Below are 23,267 nucleotides of genomic sequence, written 5' to 3'. Positions count from 1 at the left end.
TTTACAAGGAAACTGAAGCTTGTGCTGCTGGGCATACAGGAAAGCTACTCTACTGTCTCTCACGCTAAAATCTGAAGAGAAGTCATGGCCTCCAGTCCCATCTGCTATCTCCATTCATCTCATAAAACACACTGAAGTGTCTGTTGAGGTTTGGCATTATGTTTTCTACACATCGAAGAGTAAAGACCAGCTTTAATCTCGCAAACAGTGTCTTAAAATAAAGTGACGCTGAAGTATTCTGCTCGCTCGAGAACGTCCACATACTTCACAGACTGCTGTGAAATAAGTAAACACGAAAAAAGGGAACAATTTAGGATGTTTTCATAGCTCATAATTCTGGTTTTCAGAAAAAAAAGGACTTACACTAACAAATCTAGAATTTATATAACTGCTTGACCAGCTGTGCATATGTGCAAGTTACATTACCCAATCAGGAGGAGACATTTAATGGATATTTCTGCACTCTCTTGGATGATCAGGTTTCAAATGCTGAAATACATCAATGTTTTCATGTTTGAGGCGCCGTGATGTGAAAGTTTCGTTTTCAAGTCGAAGTACCTTCTTCTTTCATGTCAGTCTGAAGGTTGGTCTGGCTGGCTGCGGCAGACATCGAATCTGGTGTGAATACAATGTGCTCGGACCGCCTTTGTGCTGCACTGAGACCTGCGGGAGGTGACCCGTGCCGGCTCACGTAGCCAGACAGAAGAGAGACGCCATCGGACGTGACGGGTAGCTTTGGAACTATTTGCTAACACTGACTGCGGATTCCTGCAGAAGTCGCTGCTTACCATACATGTCAGGAACTCCCGTTAACATCCTAATAAAGTGCAGGGAGAATACCGTTGATGGGGGAAAAAAAAGGGAATCTTTCTATGTACAGATTGTGCCTCGAAAAGAGAAGCTTGACACGGGAGCCTATGTTCTCCATTGTGACACAGCTACAAATGGCAGTCAGTGTTTGAAGCATCTAACAGTGCTTGTGCTCTCGTCTCGGACACAATCGGCAGCTCCAGGACCACCGGTGACTCATCCCAAAGGCTGTTTTGTTACAAAGACATTTTTCAAAAAGAAAGGCATTTTTGAAAAAGAAACAAACAAAAAAAAGAAAACCCTACACGTTTCACAGACGCACATTTATAAACACAGAAGCGAATGCCGAACGCGTACGTTTTCTGCTCGTTAAAGACGACTAAAACACGCCGTCGCTGCTGAGCGGCGCGTCTAGAAAGAAGAGGAAAAAAGTTAGACAGCAGCGATGTAAACTAACATAAAGGCTCTGTGTCAGTCAAATGGCAATCTGACATTTTCACAGCTAATGCACATAAAAAAAAAACACTGACCACATTCACACTATCATTTTGTTGGGCTATGCCACGAGGCACCGATCAGCTTAATATTTCAACATCAATGGTTGTTTTTGCACTGATTGATAGCTAAAACGTAGAGGTTTGTTCCTACAGATGTCTGGCAGTTGAGAGAACCTGTTGTTTGTCTTCGAGTTGTTTCATGATTTTACAGTCAGGATGTCTTGAAATCGTCCTACCACAATAAAAGTTACTCCACTGACTGAAGGGTAAAGAGGAAAAATGGAGCCACCTGACGCAATTTAAGCGCTTAACATTGACCCACACACACACCCACACATGCAAACACAGAAACAAGTAAGTCAGGAAACCAGTCAGCCAGTCAGTGGGGTGGCAGAGGAGAACCAGCCCCTTGCCAGCCTTCTGCTGATTGATAAAAACCACAGCGATCCTCACTCCTCCCACAAGCAGTTAGCGGATTTTGTTCATTATCCGACACCCACAAAAGTGTGCTGCAACTAATCCCATCTACGCAGACATGTCGCTGACATGCCCGCACATCCACTCCAGCGTGACCTAAACGGGAAATCCACCAATCGAAGCTGGTCGATGACCGTCGACGAGGAAGCCAACGCCCATCGCAAGAGGAGGAGGAGCAGAGCAGAGGAGTGTGGTGTTTTTCTTAAAGTATCTTCCAGTCCAGATGAATCTCAGGATGCGCCCCAGACTTTAGCCCAATATGGAGATGTGTTGCTGGGATGCAGGCTGTCTAGAGCTCTGCGCTGGCTGGTGGCTTGGTGGTGGTCATGATCTTCATGTACTGGGTGAAGATGGCCTCGAAAGCCTCATCTCTGTGGATCATGGCACCAAACACCAATGGCTGGAGGGAACAGAAATGCTTGGACATTAATATCGACATCTCACCTGTTGTAGCTGCTAAACTGGATGCACAGAATGTTCATCTCATGTAGTATTTTACTTGTAATCGGGCCACTACTTATGGAGGTTTCTAACCTGGAATCTATCAAAGCTAAGCAAACAATGAACAAACTTGCCATCACAAATAAATAAAAATGCCACTGAAGAGAACAGCTGTTCATAATTAGAGATGTTCCAACATGTGAAAAAGCAATGTCAGGTTGTTTACCAAGTAACAGAATATTAAAGTATCTCCCCCAAATATATGTTCTGCTTATTGTTACTTGGCTTGCATGTTTGAGCTTCACTATGCAGAATGAATCTGTACTGTACCTTCTGAGTGGAAGGAGTGGCTATAGAGATACCCATCCCACTTCCTGGTAGGACTGACAGCACTTTGTACTGGAGGGGTTCAGAAAAACAAGAGGGGCATTATTATTATTATTATTTTTTTAAATGCACATAAACAAACTGTGAGGTACAATTTCTATGGAATCAACAATGACTCTTCCTGGTCCTCGTTCAAACAGTGGTTACCTTCTGTATGTCAGTGATGTCCACCAGCTTGATAACTTTATTCTTCTTGGAGGAGCTGGATCTGGAGCTGGAGCTCTCAAAGCACAGGTAACTGATGGACAGATACAGAGAGAGAAAACTGCTTGAGGAAAAACAAGCAGGCAGGCAAAACAGACGACAAACTGAATGGACTTCTTGTCAGTTAGAGATATTCTCGGGAGGAGGGCTGTCCTACTTGATCCACTGCTGACTGACTGACACAGAGACAGGGAGGGAGGACACGGTGCAGCTCTTACTGAAGACCCTTTTCAGTAGTTAAAACCACAAACCCATTGGCCTGAATTGTCACCTGCTCCTCCTGTCTGTGCCACCCTGGAAGAATAACTTGTTTCCCTCTCATGCAGTCAGAGATTTAATGAGAAAAGATGTTCTCTGGAGAGAAGATGCCCCACTTACTTCTCTGTGACGTAGAGCACTCCGTTCCTGATGTAGTCCGTGGGCATCTTCCTGTCTCTGTTTATGAGGCAGCACCTCCAGCCGTTCTCACACACTGAAAACACACAGGACCGAGAACAGTGAGCACGTTGTCTGCAGAACCAGTGACTAACCTGAACAAAGATTTTTGCAACCACAGAGGTGGATTGAGCATCTCTAACTTTATATCACCAACTATTGTGAATGAGACCTGAATTGCACAAAATGCAATGCAGAAATTGTGTGCTTGTATACTCAGTGCAAATGAAAATCTGCAGGAAGTCCCCTCACCCGCCAGAGGGCGCTCTGACTCCTGCAGGTTGAAGATCTCATGAAAGGCTCCCTTCTTGGTGCTGTGGGAGCGACCTGTCTCCTCCTCTCTGCTCACCCCGCATGGGACAGTGGCGAGGCTGCTCCGAGAAACCACCGGCTGAACCTGAAAACAGACAGAGGAGGAGGAGGAGGAGGCGAAGCAGGAAAGGAGGGGGAGACAGGAAAAAAAAAAAAAAGCAGACAGGATGACGGGAGGACGGAAGTCAAAGAAATATCACCATGAAGGAGACAAAAAGGGCATGTGGGAAAGGAGGAAGACAGTTAGGAGGGGAAGAAGATATTGTGGTGATGAGGGAAAAGAGGAAGGACAGGGAGACATATTTCAAAATCAAGTATCTCTACACATTCGGTGGTACCATCCAATAGGACTGCATGTTCCCAGAGCTACTGAGAAAAGTGGCCAAAACTGAAACAGCTCCACTTTCAGTCCTGCATTATGTGCTTCTCTGCATGTGCACTTGTTTGCAGCAGGCTTAGCTGTGACGTGCAAAGCAGAGAGTGAGGCCATCATTCGCTCAGCATACATAGCCACAGTTTATAGGCAAAAAATAGATGTTAGTTTGTGGAAAAAAAATATATAATTAGGCGAAAAATATATCCTGATTTTCATGTTTTAGTCAGAGGGATCCTTTAGTTGTTCAGTCCTCTCCATACAAGTGTTTCAGTTACAGTAACAGGGCAATTACATTTTAGGGTTAACTGCAACATGTACAGTAATGGAGAACAGGAAGGATTTAATGAGCTAGTGCTAAATTACTGTGGTCAAGGGGCTACTCTATGGGTACTTTAACTATTCTGTAAATACACCGCTACTTCTCATAGAGCATCTATGTGAATGGATCAAAATATCAACAATCTGTTTAATAGTTTACATGTGGATGAAACAATTCAATATAATATTTAAAAATGTATATAATAATGATTAAACCCATTTTAAAATTACAGTCTAGATTATTATTATTATTATTAGGACATTTTGATCCATTCTGTCCACAAACACAGACGGCCAGTCCCGAGGTGTGTCACACATTGCACACAATCTCACGCGCACACACACACGCTTTGTGGTGAGCTTGCGGCACACCCAGGCGCAGTACGGGAACCAAAGGGAGACACACCAGAGTCCCTACCTTCTCAGTGCCAGAGAGCTGAGAGAGAGAAACGACAGAGTACACCTGTGACACAGCAAAGGCACGCACACACATGCTCACACACATATACTATTTGCAGCGGTGTCCAGGTCACATCGTGACGGCGAGGGGCTGAGATGTCATTTATTATTGACAGGAGGGATGATATTTTGATATTTTATTCATCTCTTTTCTCTTTCTGCCCTACCACAGGGGGTCAGGGAGAGGTGGGAGGGTAGACTGACACGTGCCAACATCAAAGATTCAACCTGAGCTACAGCTGAAGGATGGTCTCCACCTACCTCTCTCAATATAAATGCATAAGTGTTTAACAGTCTTTGCAATCTACAAATGACATGAAATGCCATGTGTGCAAAAAAGATGTGCCCCCCCCCCCCGTGATAGCAAACAGCTGACACAGATGTATACAGTGTGCATGTGCTTCTGCCCCCTCACCCGTCGGGACACGGTAGCGTTGGTCCTCTCTTTGAGCTGGGGGTCTGTGGGAAGGCTGTTCCACACGATGTAGGGCGTGTCGTACTTGTCCCGCAGCTTTGGACAACTCTTAAACAGGAAGTCTATGATGAAGAACTTGATACCGGCGTACAGGCCTGGAGGAGAGCAGGCAAGGAAGGGAGAAAACAAACGTTGGATGAAAGGATGAAAAAGCACGTGGAGGACGAGGTTATCAACCCAATCTTGTGCAGCACTGCTGTCGGGGACAAAAGGCAGTGGAAAACTGTCACTTCCTCCTTATCTTGGGCTAAAATAACGTTCTTTTTCAATGCCTTCCAGTTTTCAGTTCAAAGCCTTTACTCATTTTAAACCTCAGTACCATTCATGGTGCACATATTTGTGTCCTTCAAATTCTTCCACACTTCAATCTTTTTTAATAACACATGTTGAAAACAGCTTCAGTTTTTTTTTATTGGCAGCCAGAGTTGGGCACTGACATTTGTCATTACTGACCAGCCTTGAGTTATGTTGTACACATTGCAGGAGAGCAGGGTCAAATGGGGACAGTGTGCACTGAGTCACTTCTCTAAAGTGAGTTGGAATAGCCAAGAACAGCACATGAATAACTGTGAGAATTACTAAACACCAAAAATGTTGAATGTGGTAGCCAACCATGACTTTGAGTAGTGTAATCCCTGCAAGCTGACAAAAAACTCACACTTATTTAAACTGCTCACACCATCAAAATGCTTGAACAACCCTGAATTCAAAAAAGTTGGGATGCTTCTTGTTTCGTTACAATTAGTTTTTGTGGTGGACTTAAATATCTGTACCAAATTTCATGGCAATCGACTAGTTGTTGAAACATTTCACTCAGAACCACAAACGTCAACCTCACGGCGGCATGAAAATCAGGGGATCACCAAAGTCAGCAGGACTCTCCCTCTGGGTAACAAATGTCTGTTAAAAAAATTCCTGGCAATCCATCAAGTAGTTCTTGAGATATTTCAGTGTGCACCAAAGTGGACCAGCAACCGGCCATATCGACTAACAGACCACAAAGCCGTGCTGCTACCTAACTCCCAAATTTAGTAGTGACTTCCTGTAAAATCTGGTTACAGAGCATCCCTTCCCAGGAGATTTAGCAGCCATTCACATTTGGCCTCAGGTGACTCCAATGACTGCCGTTACAAAAGCCAGAAGCACTAAAGACCCAGGTGGTATCAATGAGTTTGATAACCACCAGCCAGTTCAAAGGCCTTGTCCCTGATTCAACCCTCTGTGGATATCTATGATCTGGATGACTGAGAATCTTCACAGACATCCAGCTACGGAACATCATTTTTAATCATTTACAGTGTAGAGAAATGTATTTAGAGCTCACGTGAATAGTGACAACTGTACTTAGCTGACTGAATGAACACAGCCTTTGTGCCAACAATTATTTTTGCTCATAGTATCTTCCAAGAATGTATGAGCCAACAGCACTTTGGAGACACTTTGTGTACGAGAAATAGATTTTAGGAGATAGGCATGCCAACAGCCTGCAGCTGTCTCTCACAGGGAGAGGGACCAAAGTTACAAAGTCATATGAATGCATTTGGTTGACTATAAATATTTGCACTCTTTCAAAGGTCGATGTAGCGTGCACAATACGTCACAATGATGAAGCTTTGTCTGGGAGCGTGTGTGTCTCTCACCAATCATGAAGCCCATTAGTTTGTATGGCAGGACGCAGGAGGTGATGAAAGCCACCCACAGGCAGATGTAAAGTTTCCGGGTGCTCTCCGGCTGCACCCACATGAAAAGGCTGACAGATGAATGCACACATACACACACAGAGGAGGGAGAAAAGAAATAAAATGGAATACTTTAATGTTTACTGTTTAACTTTAACACTAGTTGCATATTGACCACAGCAGTTATAAAAAACAACAATTTCCTTTTACTCACTTCTTGATCTTCTCCAATACGTCTGCCATCTTACCAAACAGGTTCTGGAAGGAGAGTTTAAGCAATGTATGAACCGGTCCTGTTTCATTATCTGTGTGTACAGTATGTGAGGAGCAGGGTGAGCTGTGTTGTACCTGGGCTTTTTGTGCGACATCAAGTACAAGCTGGAACTTCTCAGATACAGTCAAGTCTTCCTTTGGAGGCTCCTGTGTAAACAAGGAGAAAATTTAGGACTACATCTTTACCTCCCTCCTGATGCACATTTTCCTCCAAACACACAGAAGCAGGAAGCAGAGAAACAGGAAGTGGGGAGCTGTCCTACCATGGGTTCAGAGACCTCAGGCACAATGCTCCACTGGATCCTCCAACCTCTGGAAAACAGGAAAAAGATGTAAATAATGCACATTTTTTCATGAGGTGTTTTGTTTGAATGAAATTAGACCAACAAACTACTCCTCAAGCTTGCAACTCCAACATCAAGACAAATATCTACCACAAACTAATGTGACCTCATTTCATTCTGACTATGTTTATATGACGTAATTTCTGTTTACAGCATGCGTGTGCAGCTGTGAGCACAAGCAGGAGTTGACCTTGTTTGCTGTACTGTCTCAATCATGACTACAGACTTGTGTGCATGTTTCAAAAATCTGCCCGTTATCAACACACATGTGCTGTGGATTCATGTATTTATGTGGGAGGTCCACAGTGTACATCTGCTCACCGATAGCACAGCTGTGGCCTCAGTAGTCAAGTTTAATAGAGTTTTACTATACAAAGCACACAGTAAACTGGCAGCAGTAGGGACCTCATAGTAAAAACTGGCGCGGTGGCTGCTTCTCCAATATCTGACGGTCCACTGAGGAGACGTGTGTTTACCTGGCGATGAGGTAATTTAAGGACAAGCGCAGGATAGCCAGGAAGAGTAACATGGGAATGGCCCAGCCATGCCAAGCAGCATTCATGTAGATCTGCAGGCAAAAGGCAACACAGCACAATATAAGGCATGTTAACATTTGGTTTATTGATTTTTTTAAGATGATCAGAGCTTAACAGAGCTGCAGCTCACATTCATATTGCCATTCATTCAGATTGATTCAAATTTGAACTCTTTCGATCTATAATGCAGCTGCATTATCTGATTTCCACTTGAATGAGTTGATGAACTGACTCTTAGGAAAGTCCTAATTTGTATACATTTGCAATTATTTCTTTAGCTGCCACTATTACAGCAGAGTGGTATATCTTTCATAACACTGACTTTATTTGACAAGGAAAACCACGTGGCTGTATGTATGACAGGAAGACAAATTGATGACAAGATGAACATAAAGATTCCCTTAATGATGATTTAAGACCCTGACGTGAAGCATTTCATTTTGCCCTATAAAATGCTGGTGGAAGATGCATTAATGTCACCTGTCAACACTAGAGCGGGATCTTCTCAAGATGGCCTTGGCGTGTATGGCCACAATCAATGGGTTGAAGATGATTTAGCTTAATGACTGACTGGACATTAATGAAGATCTGATTAGGTTTCTACAGTCTTTGGCAGAACCGCAGTAATCTGTCACGGTGGTGCAGAAATTGCTTTGCCATTCACTTCATCTCATTGTCATTTACAACCAAATGGGTTCATCAGCTGATCCTTTTTGTCCATTAAAGCTCGGTGTCACTCAAAAGTAATATATCACAGTCTTATTGACAAGTAATTCCTAGAGACAGCACAAACTTCAACAATAATCTGGCATTAGAAATTGAGTGAGAAAAGTGCACACTCACAATGAAGGCAATAGCTGAGGTGTAGACGGAGTGCCAATTAGATAAGGCGGAGAGGTTCCTTAAGAAGTTGGTGACAGGTCTGGCTCCTCGCTCTGAAAAACAAGGGATATGTTCAGTGTGGTTTAGCGCAGTACCATATCATCAATGCTGAGTTCAAGGCAGTAATGAGTATAGGTCGTCAAATTGTTTTTTCAGTGTGTTCAAATGAAATGTAAGCGTTTAATGAAAAATCATGTACAGAAGCCAGCGGTACTGGAACTGGAACTATGGGGGCTGCAAACAGCTTTTGTAGGTGACAGAAAAGTTAGTTTTTTAACTATCATAGTTCTCTGTTTGTGTGTGTTTTGAATACTCACTGAGTCGCCGCATGTTTTCTGTTAACCTGCATGGAAAAGGCAAAGAAAGTGAACGTCAGAACAGACGCAGATGCTCACGTATCTAACACAGACGATGAAAAGCTTCTTCGTTTGCTAGAGGAGGCGGTGACACTTTGGCTTTCATCAGCCTGCCGTGACTCACTCGTCTTTGCAAAGGAGGAGAGAAAGGAGGAAGAGAGAAAATAAGAGAGAAGGAGGCTTCAAACTTCCTCTGCCCGCCTTGTGAGAAACAAAGCCTGATCTGAACACATCTCATCTCGCGGCCAACATGCTGAAAAATTCAAAGACAGCTCCAGTGCAATGGTAGCACATGTCAAAAGTGCATACAGTACATTCAGCACTTTCAAGGGCTAAAATATGATTCCCCTCTTCAAATAAAATAAATAAATGTACCTGTCCTGAGTCCTGACTGCTGAGACACAACTAATAAAGCTGCTGATGGGCTGTACACCTTTAGTGCTCCCCAGCTGCCGTCTAGCTGTCTGACTCCACATCTCCTTGAACAACCGCAGAATCAATACCTGATGACAGACACCTCATGTTCTATTCCAGAGCCGCTCTCACCCACCTTTTAGCACTTAGCGGTTCCTCGGCCTCCACTGTACTTTCCTCCGGCTGGAAGCGGAAGTCTTCGATGTAAACCCCGAAACGTTCGTACAGCCACTTCTGCACCCGCGAACTCCAGACCTCCTTCTGCTGTTTATCTGCTACAGAGAACAGAACTTTTTATAGCGGGTATATGGCAACCATGTGCCTATTTAATATCTACTTACAGGCTACTTGTTTCAAACAAACCAGGTGAGAATATTATAACGGCAGCTGAAGACGAGTGTTCAACCAATAGCCTGTTAGTGTTTGCATTATCTTATGCTAGTCAGATATAGCTGATGAAATCTGTTAGCGACAGCTGTCATTTCAGTCGGCCAGACACAGGTCTGTTTTTGATTTACTGTCTGAAATCAAAGAGAGGTGTGGCAACATTAATTAAAGGGGATGAAGCTTAACAAATGATCAATAATACTGAAGTGCCCCTGAGCAAAGAACCCGACCCTCAGCTGCTCTGGTGTGACTATTCAGTACGGACTAACTGACACTAATTGACTGTGGTTGTACTGAGGAGCTACACTCAGTGACCACGAGTGAGTGAATGTGAGGCTAAAAAAAAGCCGCCTGTGCACTCTGTCTTTTTTTGAAATAATGTGTGTTTATCTTATCAATGAAATTTGACTGTGTAATTATGGCAAAATGAAAGCTCGAGCAGGGTTGTTTGTTCTGCTGCAGATTTAATATGAACAAAAGTATTTTTGCCCTGATGATGACGTTCTGTTAGAAACCATTTTAATCTGTAGTTTAAAACCACAGTCCCATTAGCCCAAACCACTCTGTTCACCCTCTCTCCTTCACCTGAGTGATTACACTCGCTTTCTCTGTCCTTTTATCCACGCAAAACAGCCCAAACGCACACACACACACACACACACGCACACACACACACACACACACGCACACACACACACACACACACACACACACACACACACACACACACACACACACACACACACACACACACACTCTTAATCCATCCTGAAAAAACAGACACCCACATGCACCTCCGACACTGGTTAGAGCACAGGCATGTCTGCCCTAGATGAAGTGATCCACAATCATAACCCATTTTCCAAAATTAGCCACTCTGTCTCTCCCTCCCTTTCCCTCTAAAATCACACACACACACACACACACACACACACACACACACACACACACACACACACACAAAGTCACTGGGTCATTAGAAGTCAAACTATGACGAAAACTGTTCAGCCCAAAAATAGGCAAAGCATACTCAAACACACTCATGTCAGAAATACCATCTGACTGCATTACCAAGCTCCCTCACTGACATATTTAAAAACACACACACCTTCTTATACTCTTATAGCACTCACACTAGCAGTGCAGATCTGTAGTAATGACAGCAATTAATCTCCACAGTAGAAGAGCTTTTGATGATTCAATGCAGTTTGTTGTTGATTGCTCTTGATACAACAAATTACTCAAGAAATCCCCATGCAAGTGTGTATTTCTTTCAGTATCTGCACACACACACACGCACACGCGCACACACACACACACACACACACACACACACACACACACACACACACACACACACACACACACACACACACACACACACACACACACACACACACACACACACCGCAATATGTCCTAGAATAACCCTCTCGGTCTGCACTTATGCTGTTTCCGTCAAGCACTTCAACACATCCTAAATCCCCACCTCCCATCCGCACGCGCACACATGCACGCGCACAAACACACTAATCTTGATTTACTCCCACACTCGCAAGACGTCAAAGTCTTCCTTCCCCACTCATTTCCTGTTAGTTTCCCTGGACTCCTTCCCTCCCTCCCTCCGGGGGTCTTACCTGTTCCATTGTTTGAGGGCGACTGCTGTTTCCGGGGAGGCTGTGGCGGAGAGTCCTCCAGCCTGGAGGGGGAGAGACAGAAAGAGAGAGAAGTGTTAGTCTCACTTCTCTATTGTCAGAAGTGCAGCCCCACAGCAGCCATGTCTCAGGCTGAGCTACACAGGCACATTTGGGGACAGATATAGAATGGGGGAAAGCAATTTCAGCCTCAATCTGCCTTTGTCAAACCAATAATCTCACGGTTACAATCTCATATGAGATTGTAAATGAAAAAAAAGAAAGAAAGAGAGCATACACACATACACAACCTCACACATTAGTTTTATGTTTCTGTATCCTTTACAAACGTATGAAATGGAAGAAAAAAAGAACGTATGAGTCTTCATCAACAGCACTGACAGAAATAAACAGGTGCGAATGCAATCAAATCATGAACAACATTCCAAACATTTAGTGGTTTTGGCATGCCTGTTGTCCTTTCATCTTTTTATGGTATAATGGTTGTCATATTTCTTGCTAATGGCCAAGAAACGCTTGCTCAAATAAGGAGTTGGTCATTTCCGAATCATTTCGTCAGATGTTTCCTTGAAAGAATTTCAGAATTTGGGGAAAATTATGGGGAATATAGGAATTCTTTAAAGAAAAGCTCAATTTCAACTTGGCTATAGAGTCAGTTTATTATTCATTTATTGCTGAGTACATTGTGAGACATGGTCATATGGCCATCACAACCACTGCATATTCACAACAATATTCAAGTTTCTAGTGAAACTAGAGTGTTTTCATTTGAGCCACCAAGCTTTTCTGCCTTGCTCAAAACTTGGATGGTAGCTGTAGAAAAAGAGCTCCCACATCTCTCCAGCTGGATGCTGCTGACTGAGGATTTACTGCCGAAAACTCGCAGGTCGTGGTACATTAGTTCACCTCTTACAGTCAGTCTCTGACATTCTTGAGGTCATGTTTCTGGGCTGATAATCACTTGGAGAGCACCAGTGGAATTTCCCATTGGCAGGCACAGAAACATCATCTGATCACACACACGCAGAGCCGCACATACACACCCTTTAAGGGTGGCTCGCTTGGTGCCAAGAGACGGCAGGCTTTTACTGACCCCAGCATAGCTACTGTGTCACAGCGTGCACTTGGCGACACAGACCGGCGCGTGACTCGTTTCTGGGTTTTTTTCCTCACTGTTTCTGTCTCCCTCAATACACAGACACACGCGCGCACACACACACACCTCCTTATGGAATTCCCCGCCTCCCAAGCTGGCCTCTATTTTTAACAGAAGGCTTTGGTAACACTGGGGCTGTCACACACCATTAGATCTGACCTATGATAAACTCTGCTGACTTGAAATGCTACAAAGTGCGGTGTCACCATTTCCTGTCGTTCTCTCATTATTACTTCCCATCTTGCACATTTAGTCCTCATCTCCTTTCGCCCATGTCACAGACCTGACTCTGCTCTCTGTCTTTCTGTCTTACCTGGACTTGAGCACCTCATTCATCTTCTGCTCCAGGTCTAGCCTCTTGCTCCGCTCTCTCTCCAGCTCCTGCCGCAGAGAGTCCACATTGGTCTCTTCCCGCAGCTTCCTCAGCTCCTCCTCTGGAAAACACAACACAAACGCTGGAGATCAGCATCTCAAATTTTGATATGAAAACAACGCAACTCAAAGAGCTCCACATGCACATTTGGGGTTCATGAAAAAGGCATCTGACAAGCATGTAAAAAAAAAAATTCAAACTTTTTGTGGAACATTTCATCCAGCAGATGCCATCTAAATTCAAATCCTCTTATATATACGATGTAATCTTACAAACATATATATACATAGAATTTAAGTCAATCAAATCAAATTCGAAGTTATAGAACTGGTGAAATTTTCAAAAAAAACAAACAAAAAAAACAGCCTCATGTGTGTCGATCTTGTTTCATCCCCCCATTTATCCTTCACCTCCATCTCACTCTTCCTCCTTGTCAATCAGCTCCTGGCCTTATGTGGTTTCAGGTATCAGGACTTTCTAAGCCTGGGGTGCAACATCAGTGGTGTTTCCTCTCATTCTATTGTCCCTGACTAAAGGGACACATGAATATTGGAGGAGAGGAGGCAATAAAAGTGTCTGCGCGAGGTATGAATGAATGAATACTTGCATACAGTTATGTACCCACAGGATGATGTTTGAAAAACAAGAACAGCCAAAAGCACAAGTGTGTCACAAGGACAAAGTGGCATCCACATGCACAGAAAATGACATTTTTTCTTGGCCAACAAGGCTTTTCCTAATAAAAACAAAAACAAATAATACTTTGTGAAACACAATCACACTGCTGTGGCACAACAACACTATAAAGTATTCAGAAGAGAAGTACAAGCTGTGCCACAGACCAGAAGATCAGAAATATTGCCTGAACATATACTACCCTCATTCTTCTAAGGGACCAAAATGAGAGTCAAGAAAGTGATGAAAGCAAGGTTACACACCCCGTGCAAAGGAAAGTGTATATCACCTGGTCCCTGCCCTTCTTCACCCTGATCATTTCATCACACAGGCAGGAGGGGATTCAAATTACAAGAATTTAGCGGCCAGCTTCTCTTTCTCATCGTCTAATCTCATATCTCACTCATCCTTTATCTCTTCCCATTAATGCTAATAAAACATTCATTGCCTGCACCTCCTGCAGCTAAAGCTAATGCTGAGAGGACATATTCTGTATCTACAGATCCCACATACAGTAGTCCACTTGCTTACTATAATCTTCTTTGCATTTCTGGTTTAGTAAGGGCAGTAAAGCACATTTTGGTCTTCCATTCAAGACCCATGTGCACTTAGGCATTGAAGGGGAAGCCCATAAAAAAGTATGATTCTTCCTCTCAACATTCATCTATGTAATATGACTGCCCTCATACACATTCAACCTTTCAGCGGCTCAGCCTGCCTTTCTCCCTCTCCTGACGTAAGAATGTGTTTATGGTATTTATGTATGTAAACAAGAGAAAGCGTGTGCCTAAGAGTAAGCGAGAGGCCAGCCAAAGGTTGCTGTGGGCTAAGCAGCTTAGCACTGGCTAGGTTGCCCTGTGCCAGGAGATACGCAGCCAAATGTAAACCTATTAGACAAATGGCTAACAGCAGCAGCAATGCACCCTGGGTGGTGTAGGCAGAGCTAGAAAATGAAGGTGAAGAGCAACAGGGATACAGCACGTCAGTGATACACTCAGGGATACTTGCTGACTTGGGGGCAGTACAATCAGACACCACACTGTCACTCCCTTCCTTTTCCCCAATTTCCTGCCCCCATAATGTGTGTTACTCTTTGCCTTCACCTTGCACAATTATATGTGTGCATACAAACTTCTTTGACCCCTTTACCCTTTCTCCACCCTCTCCACTGTTTGCTTCCTTCCACACTGACTACATCCTTCCGAACCCTAGAAACAGAGATGCCTCATTCTAAGAGTCCATACTAGTGGTTAGACATACAGCATGACACAATATGCTATGCGTGGCAGACACAGACAGATAGAGTACAATCGCTTTCCTGTTCCACAGAGGTTCTCTACATCAGATAGCATATTAATAATACTGTCAACACGCCCGTTCCACTTCTAAAATTGGATTTCCATCTTCTATATATAAATCTTCATCCTAGGTTGCCACCATCACATGGTCTCTCTGGCCACTATGAAGGCTAGTAAATACACCATTTATCAGCAACACAGACAGGAGATTAGGTAAATGCCATGCTAGGGGATGTCACTTTTAATAGTGCTGACCTTCTCTCCAATGCTGACTTTCCATAATCTCTTAAAAAAAAAGAGAGAGAGATTACATTATCTGCTAATAAAGGCTAGAAAGCAGCAGGAAATACTGGTGATGTTGAGGATGTGACTGAGGCCGAGGGCAGCTCATGTGGTCTTGTTATGTTTGGGTAATACAGCACGCTCTGTAAAGTCAGAGCTTAATATTGTGAAATGTGATTTTTTAAGACATTATTTTTACATTGCTATGGGTTTTAGCGAGATGTTTGAAAAACTCACTGAGTAACATTAGTGCAAAATTGATGACACTCAGATTGTGTAAGGCCATTATCCTTGTTGGTTACTGGAGCAAAAAAAAAGCTGAGGCGGCATCAGCATGCAACAACCACCATGGCTGAGTGTCATATGAGGGACTTCCTTTATATCTCCTACATGACACAATCATTAGGTTCAATGAACTGAAGTTGACTATATTTGTGTTACCAAATATTTATCTCACAAGGACAGAGGTTATCCAGCCAATGGAGAGCAAAACTGACTGATATCCTGAGGTTTATGAGCGGACGTAAGTTTCTGTTTATGTTGATATGACAATAAAGATGAGGCTAAAAACCTCGGTATCTATTTTGTAGATCTTCCTGGGTGGATTAAAATAAAAAACACTTCAGAGCTCCTCTGCATAGTCTGTAATATACAGTAAAGTGCAATTGCCAAACAAGGCTTGCTGATGTATAGAAGCTTTAGTTATCTCATGAAGTTTACAGTACAATGTGATTTGGTTAAACTTGTCTATAGGCACCATGGTAGCTCACCTGGAGAGCGCGTACCATATATGAAAGTTGAGTCCTTCCTGCAGAGGCCTGGGTTCAATTCCAGCCCCTTGCTACATGTAATCCTGCCCCCCATCACCTGCCCTATCGGTTTCTTTCGAACTGTCACTATATAATTAAAGCAGAATTCCCACATAAAAAATAAAAAATCTTGTCAATAAATTCCTAATTGCGAAGCCAACAAACTTACTGAGGTTGAGGTTACTCTTGTGGCTTTTGATCTTATCGACAGCTCCATTGTAAAGCAGCTCAAAGCTGTCAAAGGTGCAGTCCTCCATCTTGCACAAACCCATCCGTCTCTGCAGTCGGCCAGTCCCTGGGACACTCGTGCAGGAACGGGACGGCAGAGTGGCCGCCTTGTTTCTTTCCTGAAATCGAGCCACAGCTACAGGTTGTCCTGGTCTGGCCCAGCTTGTTTAGCACTCTCTGCAACCTGGTTACCTCAAAACTCTTGAGCCCATCAAACTTCAGGTATACGCTGCATGTTTTCATATCCCATCTGGAGACAACGCAGAGGTCAAAGACAGGTCCCTCTGTGGTAATCTGTCACTAGCAACACAAAGAGTCTGTTCTACTAGGCCTCCACTCACTGAGAGTAATGGTCAGTGGTCAGAACTGGTCTGAGTGTGGTAGGCACTCTGTAAAAAGAGAAGGAGGGCAGCAGAGGTAGAGAGAGGTGGGGCTTTGCTGGGTGGCCAGCAGACTAAGAGGGGCTGGAATCTGAGATTTCTGAGCACACTGGAGTTGTCAGACACACACGCATTGTGCATGTTCATGTGTCAGTATGGGTTCATTTGAGTGATTGTGGATGTGTACAAATATGGGATCACAGGCTACAAGTTTGTTGTGCTTTGGTTTGTGCGTGTTGATATCTGTGTGCAAGAGCATGTGTGTGTGAGGATGTGTGCATGAGTACTGTACATACGCAAGCAAAGCAAATCGCTTTTCATCTAAGCAGGCAAAGTTTTTAAGACCTCAAAAGAAAAGTACTGTGTGAGTTTTTCAATCCAGGTCAGAGACAATGGCTCCTTTCATTAAAGGAAGGTGGGGGCACAGGGGTTCAGAGAAAGAGAGACACACAGGGAGAGAGGGAGGGAGGGAGGGAGAGAGAGAGAGAAAGAAAGAAAGAAAGAAAGAGAGAGAGAGAGAGAGAGAGAGAGAGACTCAGCGGCTTCACATTGGCCTCTCATTGTTCCCATTTTCTACACTGTTTGCACCAACACTGGTTGACTCTAGCAGAAAGGAAGCTTGAGCTTTGTGGCCTCCAGCTGATCCACAGGTGTTAATACACCATTCAAAACACTGGCCATGGAAAATGAGAGGGGGAAGACAAGGTAAAGACAACAATATGAACTTGCATATTCCCAAAGACAGCTGATCACACTCTCCTCACTCCTCAAGTGTCATTGATTCAAAGTAGTTCTTTTTTTCTTTCAAGTTGCATTTACAATCATTATAGTGTAGTTCAGGTTGTACTTGGAGAGAACAATAATAAAGTACTGCATTTTGGACATAATTTTGTCTTTATTTATCTTTTTAAATCCCCGTTCCTCTCTGTGGCCTCCTTCCACTCTGGCCTGATATCTCTGGGCGACCTAGATTTCACTGACTTGTTTCACTTTTTCTCCCCCTGCAACACTAAGTTGACTTCATGGCTAAATCTCAAACTTCACAGTCCTCCCTGCAGTATCAAAACAACAACACTCCTTCTTTGCTCATGCCATACTTTCTTTGCTGACAGCTTGTTCATCACATGGCATGTAGCCAGACTCCTTGACAGGAATGTGTAGGGAGTAGCTTCGCTGTCTTCTCTGTGGATGTCTACGTTACTGCGTGTGTCAGGAAATATGTGCAATAAACCATCGAGATAAACAATGTTCCATAATCCAATGTTGTGTCGACAGGGAGGATAGCATCTGCTTGGTTAAAGAGCAGTAATCACATTGTAGATTTCATGACATCATAGATATCTGATGAAGACTGCCGTCCCCTAAGACCTGGTAAGTGCTTCCACAGAAACAGCATGGAAAACAAATGGCATTTCCACAACTCAACGCAACACAGATGTGCAAGAAAATGTTATGCGTCAGGTCAGTCATTATGCCACAGCCACACGCACACAGGTTCAATGCCTTGCTCAAATGTAGTCAGACGGAACACTTACAGTACATCATGGACAAGCTGCCTGATCAAGACTGAGACTGTGAACTTAGTCTCTCTACCCACATGGCCACCTGTTGCATTCTCATGCGCTCAGCTACAGCCACTGAATGATGACTAAACATTACTGTATCTACATTCATGAGGGTACAACAAAATTAAATGTAAGAACTGGGACACAGATGCGTACAGTGAGAGAAAGTAATGTAAAATAAGACATCTGCACCAACTGTGTGGGGACAAAGGTTACATAAATTACAGGTCCATTAAACATGACATTCCTCTTCACAAACTCAAACATCTCACTTATAGAAACCTCTGCTTCTGAGCTGTCGAGACTCAGTCTGCCTCAACGACTTAATTACCTGCTGCACAAAGCTCACCTATGACAGAAAAGGCTGTCTCCTTGGCAGGCGCTGCGCAAGGTTTATTCATTATCATGCAGCATGCCCTGTAGCTGTCTACGAAGGAGAGTGAATCACCATCAGTGTAAGTAATCAGTAATGAGGCAAAGTCCTGCACAAAACTCAATCACTTGCATCATTATCTCCAAGACTACATGACTTTTCAGTTACTTCCTTTTTCTTCTACTGTACAGCATCTTTCCAGATACAAAAGGCCCACCAATTACTGAAATCCATTTCTTTCATATTTAATGAATTACATAATAAGTTTTCTTGTACTGTTTCTTGTACTGTAATTATAGTTTGGAGCAGGTAAAAGCTGATTAGTACAAGAAAAATCAACATCGGAAATGAACAATCTTTGACTTTATTAGAAACTGGATATCTGTTTAACTGAAGTTACAGTAAAGTAATAACTGCTGGGCTTGTACTGAAGGCCAAATTCTAACGACCATGCTTGCTAGCACAATATGGTAAGGCTGTAACTAACAATTATTTTCTTTGTTGATAAATCCGTCAGTTGTTTTCTCAATTGTTTGTTGGTTTCTTGGTCTCTAAAATGTCAGAAAATGGTGAAAAATGTCAATCAGTGTTTCCCAGAGCCCAAAATGACACCCTCAAATGTCTTGTCCACAACCCAAAGATATTCAGTTTACTTTCACAGAGGAGTAAACAAACAAGAAAACATCCACACTTAAAGGTCCGGTATGTAAGATTTAGGGAGATACATTGGCAGAATATGGCAGAAATGGAATATAATACTCATAGGAGTGTTTTCATTACTGTATAATCCCATAAAAAGGAGTACTGTTTCATTTTAGTTAGCTTCGAATGAGCTCTTTATATCTACAGAGGGAGCAGGTCCTCTTCCCCGGAGTCCGTCATGTTGAACCACCATGTTTCTACAGTAGCCCTGAACAGACAAACCGAACACTGAGCGCCTTTTGTGTTTTTAGAGGCTACTGTAGGGGAGGGTGAAGGGAGGGGTATTCTGTTCTCACTGCTAGATGCTCCTAAATCCTACACACCAGACCTTTAAGAAGCTGGAATTGGAGAATTTTCTTCTTATTAAATGATTCAAAATGATTAATTGATTATCAAAATAGTTGCCGATCAATCTAATAGTTGACAACCAATCGATTAATTATTTATAGTTTAATTAATCACTCTGTTTCATTCCATCCCATTCCGAACTTCCAGTGCACTCTGCCAGTTTAAAAAAGTGGTTGACCAAGTTTAAAGTGAACACTAAGAATACAAATAGAGCAGTTGTATAACGTTAACTTTGATTTAAATATAAACATTGATGTATGTGACTGATGGAAGCTGCATAGCCTACAGCCACTAGTTCGGGCGATAACAATGAGTCACTTCAAAACATTTCTAGAGCATCAGTAGCTAAACGGCCTTCACACAGGTGTTTTCAATTAATTTGGCTGATTGTTCTTTTTTCACTGAATACACGTTGTGACATGTGACAGTAGGAAGAGCACATGTGTAAGTACTAAAATTAGTGACAGCTGATTTTCATTTAGCCGTTCAGGATTCAGGGTTCTTATCGTGTGCATGCTGGCTCACTGTCTTGGATTACTGCAGTGTTTCTCAATTCCGGTCCTCGGGCCCCACTGCCCGGCATGTTTTAGATGTTTTCCTCCTCCACCACACCTGATTCAAATGATCGGCTTGTCATCAAGCTCTGCAGTGGCCTGATAACAAGCCACTCATTTGAATCAGGTGTGTTGGAGCAGGAAACATCTAAAACATGCATAGCAGTGGGGCCCGAGGACCAGAATTAAGAAACACTGGATTACTGGGACACCTGAATGCAGCTGAGCCTTTGTTAATTGTATTGGAGATACCTTGACTTTTCGGGCTTCTTCGCCTTTCTCGCTACAACGTGACCAATTTTTGATATGAGCTATGCAGGGAATTATGTGACATTACCAAACTCAAATAACTAATGACAATGATGATCATGTACACTGTCCCCCCCAACAGCTTCCACCAAACTAACAAAACTGTGACAGAGCTGTCAATCAGGACAGTCTCTACACACCCGCATGGCTTTGAGAAGAGGTCTAATCAGAGACCTCAAGTGAAAATGTTTGTCTCTTCTGAATATCCATGATTTTTTTAATGCATCTCAGTGGGAAATAAGCATAGACTGTGTAAACATGGATGCAGTCTCTGTGACGTTACCCACAGGTTTCTGAAGAGTCAAAGCGATAATGTGAGTGATAATGGCTCCGGACATAGCCATGTTGGCAGTGCCTGATTCTGCCAAACTCCGTGGAGACTGCTGCTTGGGGATAACACATTTCCTGACGTCTGTTTGATATATTCAGCTGGGATGTAGTTGTTATTCCCGGTGGTTTCCCAGCGCTGGCGTCACCAGATGGTACTGTAAAGAACGCACTGCATTACAGACCGATAACTCATCTCGGATTCTGCTAGCTTTCAGCGGTGCTGCTGCTGCTGCATTGTGCATGCTTGTGTTTGGCATTAATGTGTGTGCTCCTCTGCCCAGTGTGAAGTAGGACAGCTGCTAGGACACTATTGATCAGCCAGTCACTGTAGTGCACAAAGCCTGGCCTGCTCCCCCGCAGTGACCTTCACTGTGCGACCTCAAAACAGGATAGCCTCTATCTCACTCTTACACACATCTAATTCGCTCAAATGTTATGGAACCAGTCGTGGTAAAACTGATAAACCCAATTAAAGCGGAACATGCCTAATATGCAGCACAATGTGAGAATATAGAAGCAGTACAAACATCTACACACTTAAATATGTCAGGCCCAGGACGTGCATCAGCAAAATGTCCAGTGCATCTGTGCTTCTCTGTGACTATCCGCTTGTATATTCCACAGCTGCATGTGCTGGGGTTTTTATTTTTTTTTTAATCTTGTAACCATGCTATCAGCTCAGAGTACAAATTAGGTGTTTTGTAATGGAAAAACAAAGATGGAAAAAGCTCGAGATATCAACAAGCCAAGAATAAGTAGAGAAAAGGAAAAGGAGTGCACAATGGCCAAGAAAGCAAGCTGTTTAGAGGCAGGAGGGAAAGGGAATGAAAGCAAGGGAGAGACAGAGAAAGGAAGCAATAAAAGCTTAGCACATTAGGCCTGCTCATATAATTACATGAGGTGATTTCCACTGGCGCTACCCTCTGCCATTTTACCACCAGAAGGAGGGTTAGTTCAGCTCAGCTCAGTCACCCATGGGACATATTCTGGTTGATATATCCCTCTGCTTTTACATTTATTACTATAATAATCATGGAAGTATCAAAGGGTTATCGCTCAAGGAAACCAGATTCTCAGAGCACTTATCATAATTCTATGTGTGCAGTATGTGAGGGCTGAGAAACACAAATTCAAACAGAAATATACTCAAAAACACATCCATATATACAAGGCAGTTTTAGGGCTAAAACATTGTGTTAGTGCCGTCTGTGGTTGCTGCCACAGAGCTCTGCAGAATAGATGACTGGTTGACCAGGTGACGATCTGATTACTGAGAACTTCATGACTGGAATTTGAAATTTGTCAGTGACTGAGACTGGCTGTGTTAGCTTTCTGGACTTAATGGTGCTACATACAGTATAGCATTTTAGCCCATAAGACATAAAATATTAATGCTGACATTTGGGAGTGGGTGATGTGGATGAACTGTTCTGTTCTAAAATGTTAAAATACTTGACAGATACTTCATCCAGTGGATGTAAAAAATTGAATACGGTATAGCTGGCATGTAATTACTGGCATGTAATTACCATATAAAAGAAACTGTCACCAAAACATGGCAGCCGTTACTGGCCCTGACAACGCGAGCACGAGGTTGGCCTGCCTTTTTTAAAGAAAAAAAATAAAAGAAAAGTTGAAGAAATTCAAGTGAATCTCACTTTGAATTTCAAGTAAAGACTTAGTAATATTAGCACATACTGTATCTCAGCTTGTGAAGGACTGAAATGATTCTAAGCAATGATGAAAAAAACGTCGACAGTACAACCGGCCAACACAGAATAATTCTTGCTCCTGTGGATAATCCACAGACCTCACTGTCGACAGTTTATTCGGAGCTGCAGCTCTTTCTAGGTCTGTGGATTATCCTGCACGTCTGTCCACAACATCATCTCTAAACACAGAGTTTTTGCATACACACAAGTATATTTATAGCATGTACTTATATGTATTTAAGTAGACAAATGTATACCCTAAAAAAAATGACATGCCTTACAGCCCTAGTGAATATACATTTTTATGCATATATTCAATGATGAAAACTTAGAAAAAAGACAGAGTGAACTGACACTGTTTGCCCTTTGAACTAATCTGATCAGTCTGTTTTGGGGTGTGGGCTGTGGGGTGGGGGTGTGTGTGTGTGTGTGTGTGTGTGTGTGTGTGTGTGTGTG

General features: G+C 43.0%; 1 protein-coding gene across 4 annotated transcripts in view; it reads right to left on the bottom strand.

The window, feature by feature from the left end:
- Positions 1-786: 786 nt before the first annotated feature.
- The window catches only part of gramd4a (GRAM domain containing 4a), a 41,901-nt gene continuing 19,420 nt past the window's right edge, over positions 787-23,267 (bottom strand). The window contains exons 4-20 of one of the 4 annotated variants that reach the window (XM_070991869.1): positions 13,187-13,307; positions 11,700-11,761; positions 9,812-9,950; positions 9,223-9,248; positions 8,867-8,958; positions 7,964-8,055; positions 7,407-7,455; positions 7,219-7,290; positions 7,085-7,128; positions 6,832-6,941; positions 5,132-5,286; positions 4,676-4,693; positions 3,504-3,648; positions 3,195-3,288; positions 2,760-2,850; positions 2,556-2,624; positions 787-2,184 (exon numbers count right to left, since the gene is read on the bottom strand). In XM_070991869.1, the coding sequence (XP_070847970.1) occupies positions 2,074-2,184; positions 2,556-2,624; positions 2,760-2,850; positions 3,195-3,288; positions 3,504-3,648; positions 4,676-4,693; positions 5,132-5,286; positions 6,832-6,941; positions 7,085-7,128; positions 7,219-7,290; positions 7,407-7,455; positions 7,964-8,055; positions 8,867-8,958; positions 9,223-9,248; positions 9,812-9,950; positions 11,700-11,761; positions 13,187-13,307 (1,490 nt within the window). In that variant the 3' untranslated portion in view covers positions 787-2,073. The remainder of the gene's footprint in view (positions 2,185-2,555; positions 2,625-2,759; positions 2,851-3,194; positions 3,289-3,503; positions 3,649-4,675; positions 4,694-5,131; positions 5,287-6,831; positions 6,942-7,084; positions 7,129-7,218; positions 7,291-7,406; positions 7,456-7,963; positions 8,056-8,866; positions 8,959-9,222; positions 9,249-9,811; positions 9,951-11,699; positions 11,762-13,186; positions 13,308-23,267) is intronic. The other 3 variants (XM_070991870.1, XM_070991871.1, XM_070991872.1) reach the window with 3 other exon arrangements.

Source organism: Chaetodon trifascialis, chromosome 22 (genome assembly GCF_039877785.1).
Source record: "Chaetodon trifascialis isolate fChaTrf1 chromosome 22, fChaTrf1.hap1, whole genome shotgun sequence".
Lineage (NCBI taxonomy): Eukaryota > Metazoa > Chordata > Actinopteri > Chaetodontiformes > Chaetodontidae > Chaetodon > Chaetodon trifascialis.
Note: the sequence above shows the minus strand (reverse complement) of the source record. Positions and strands in the feature narration are given on the sequence as shown.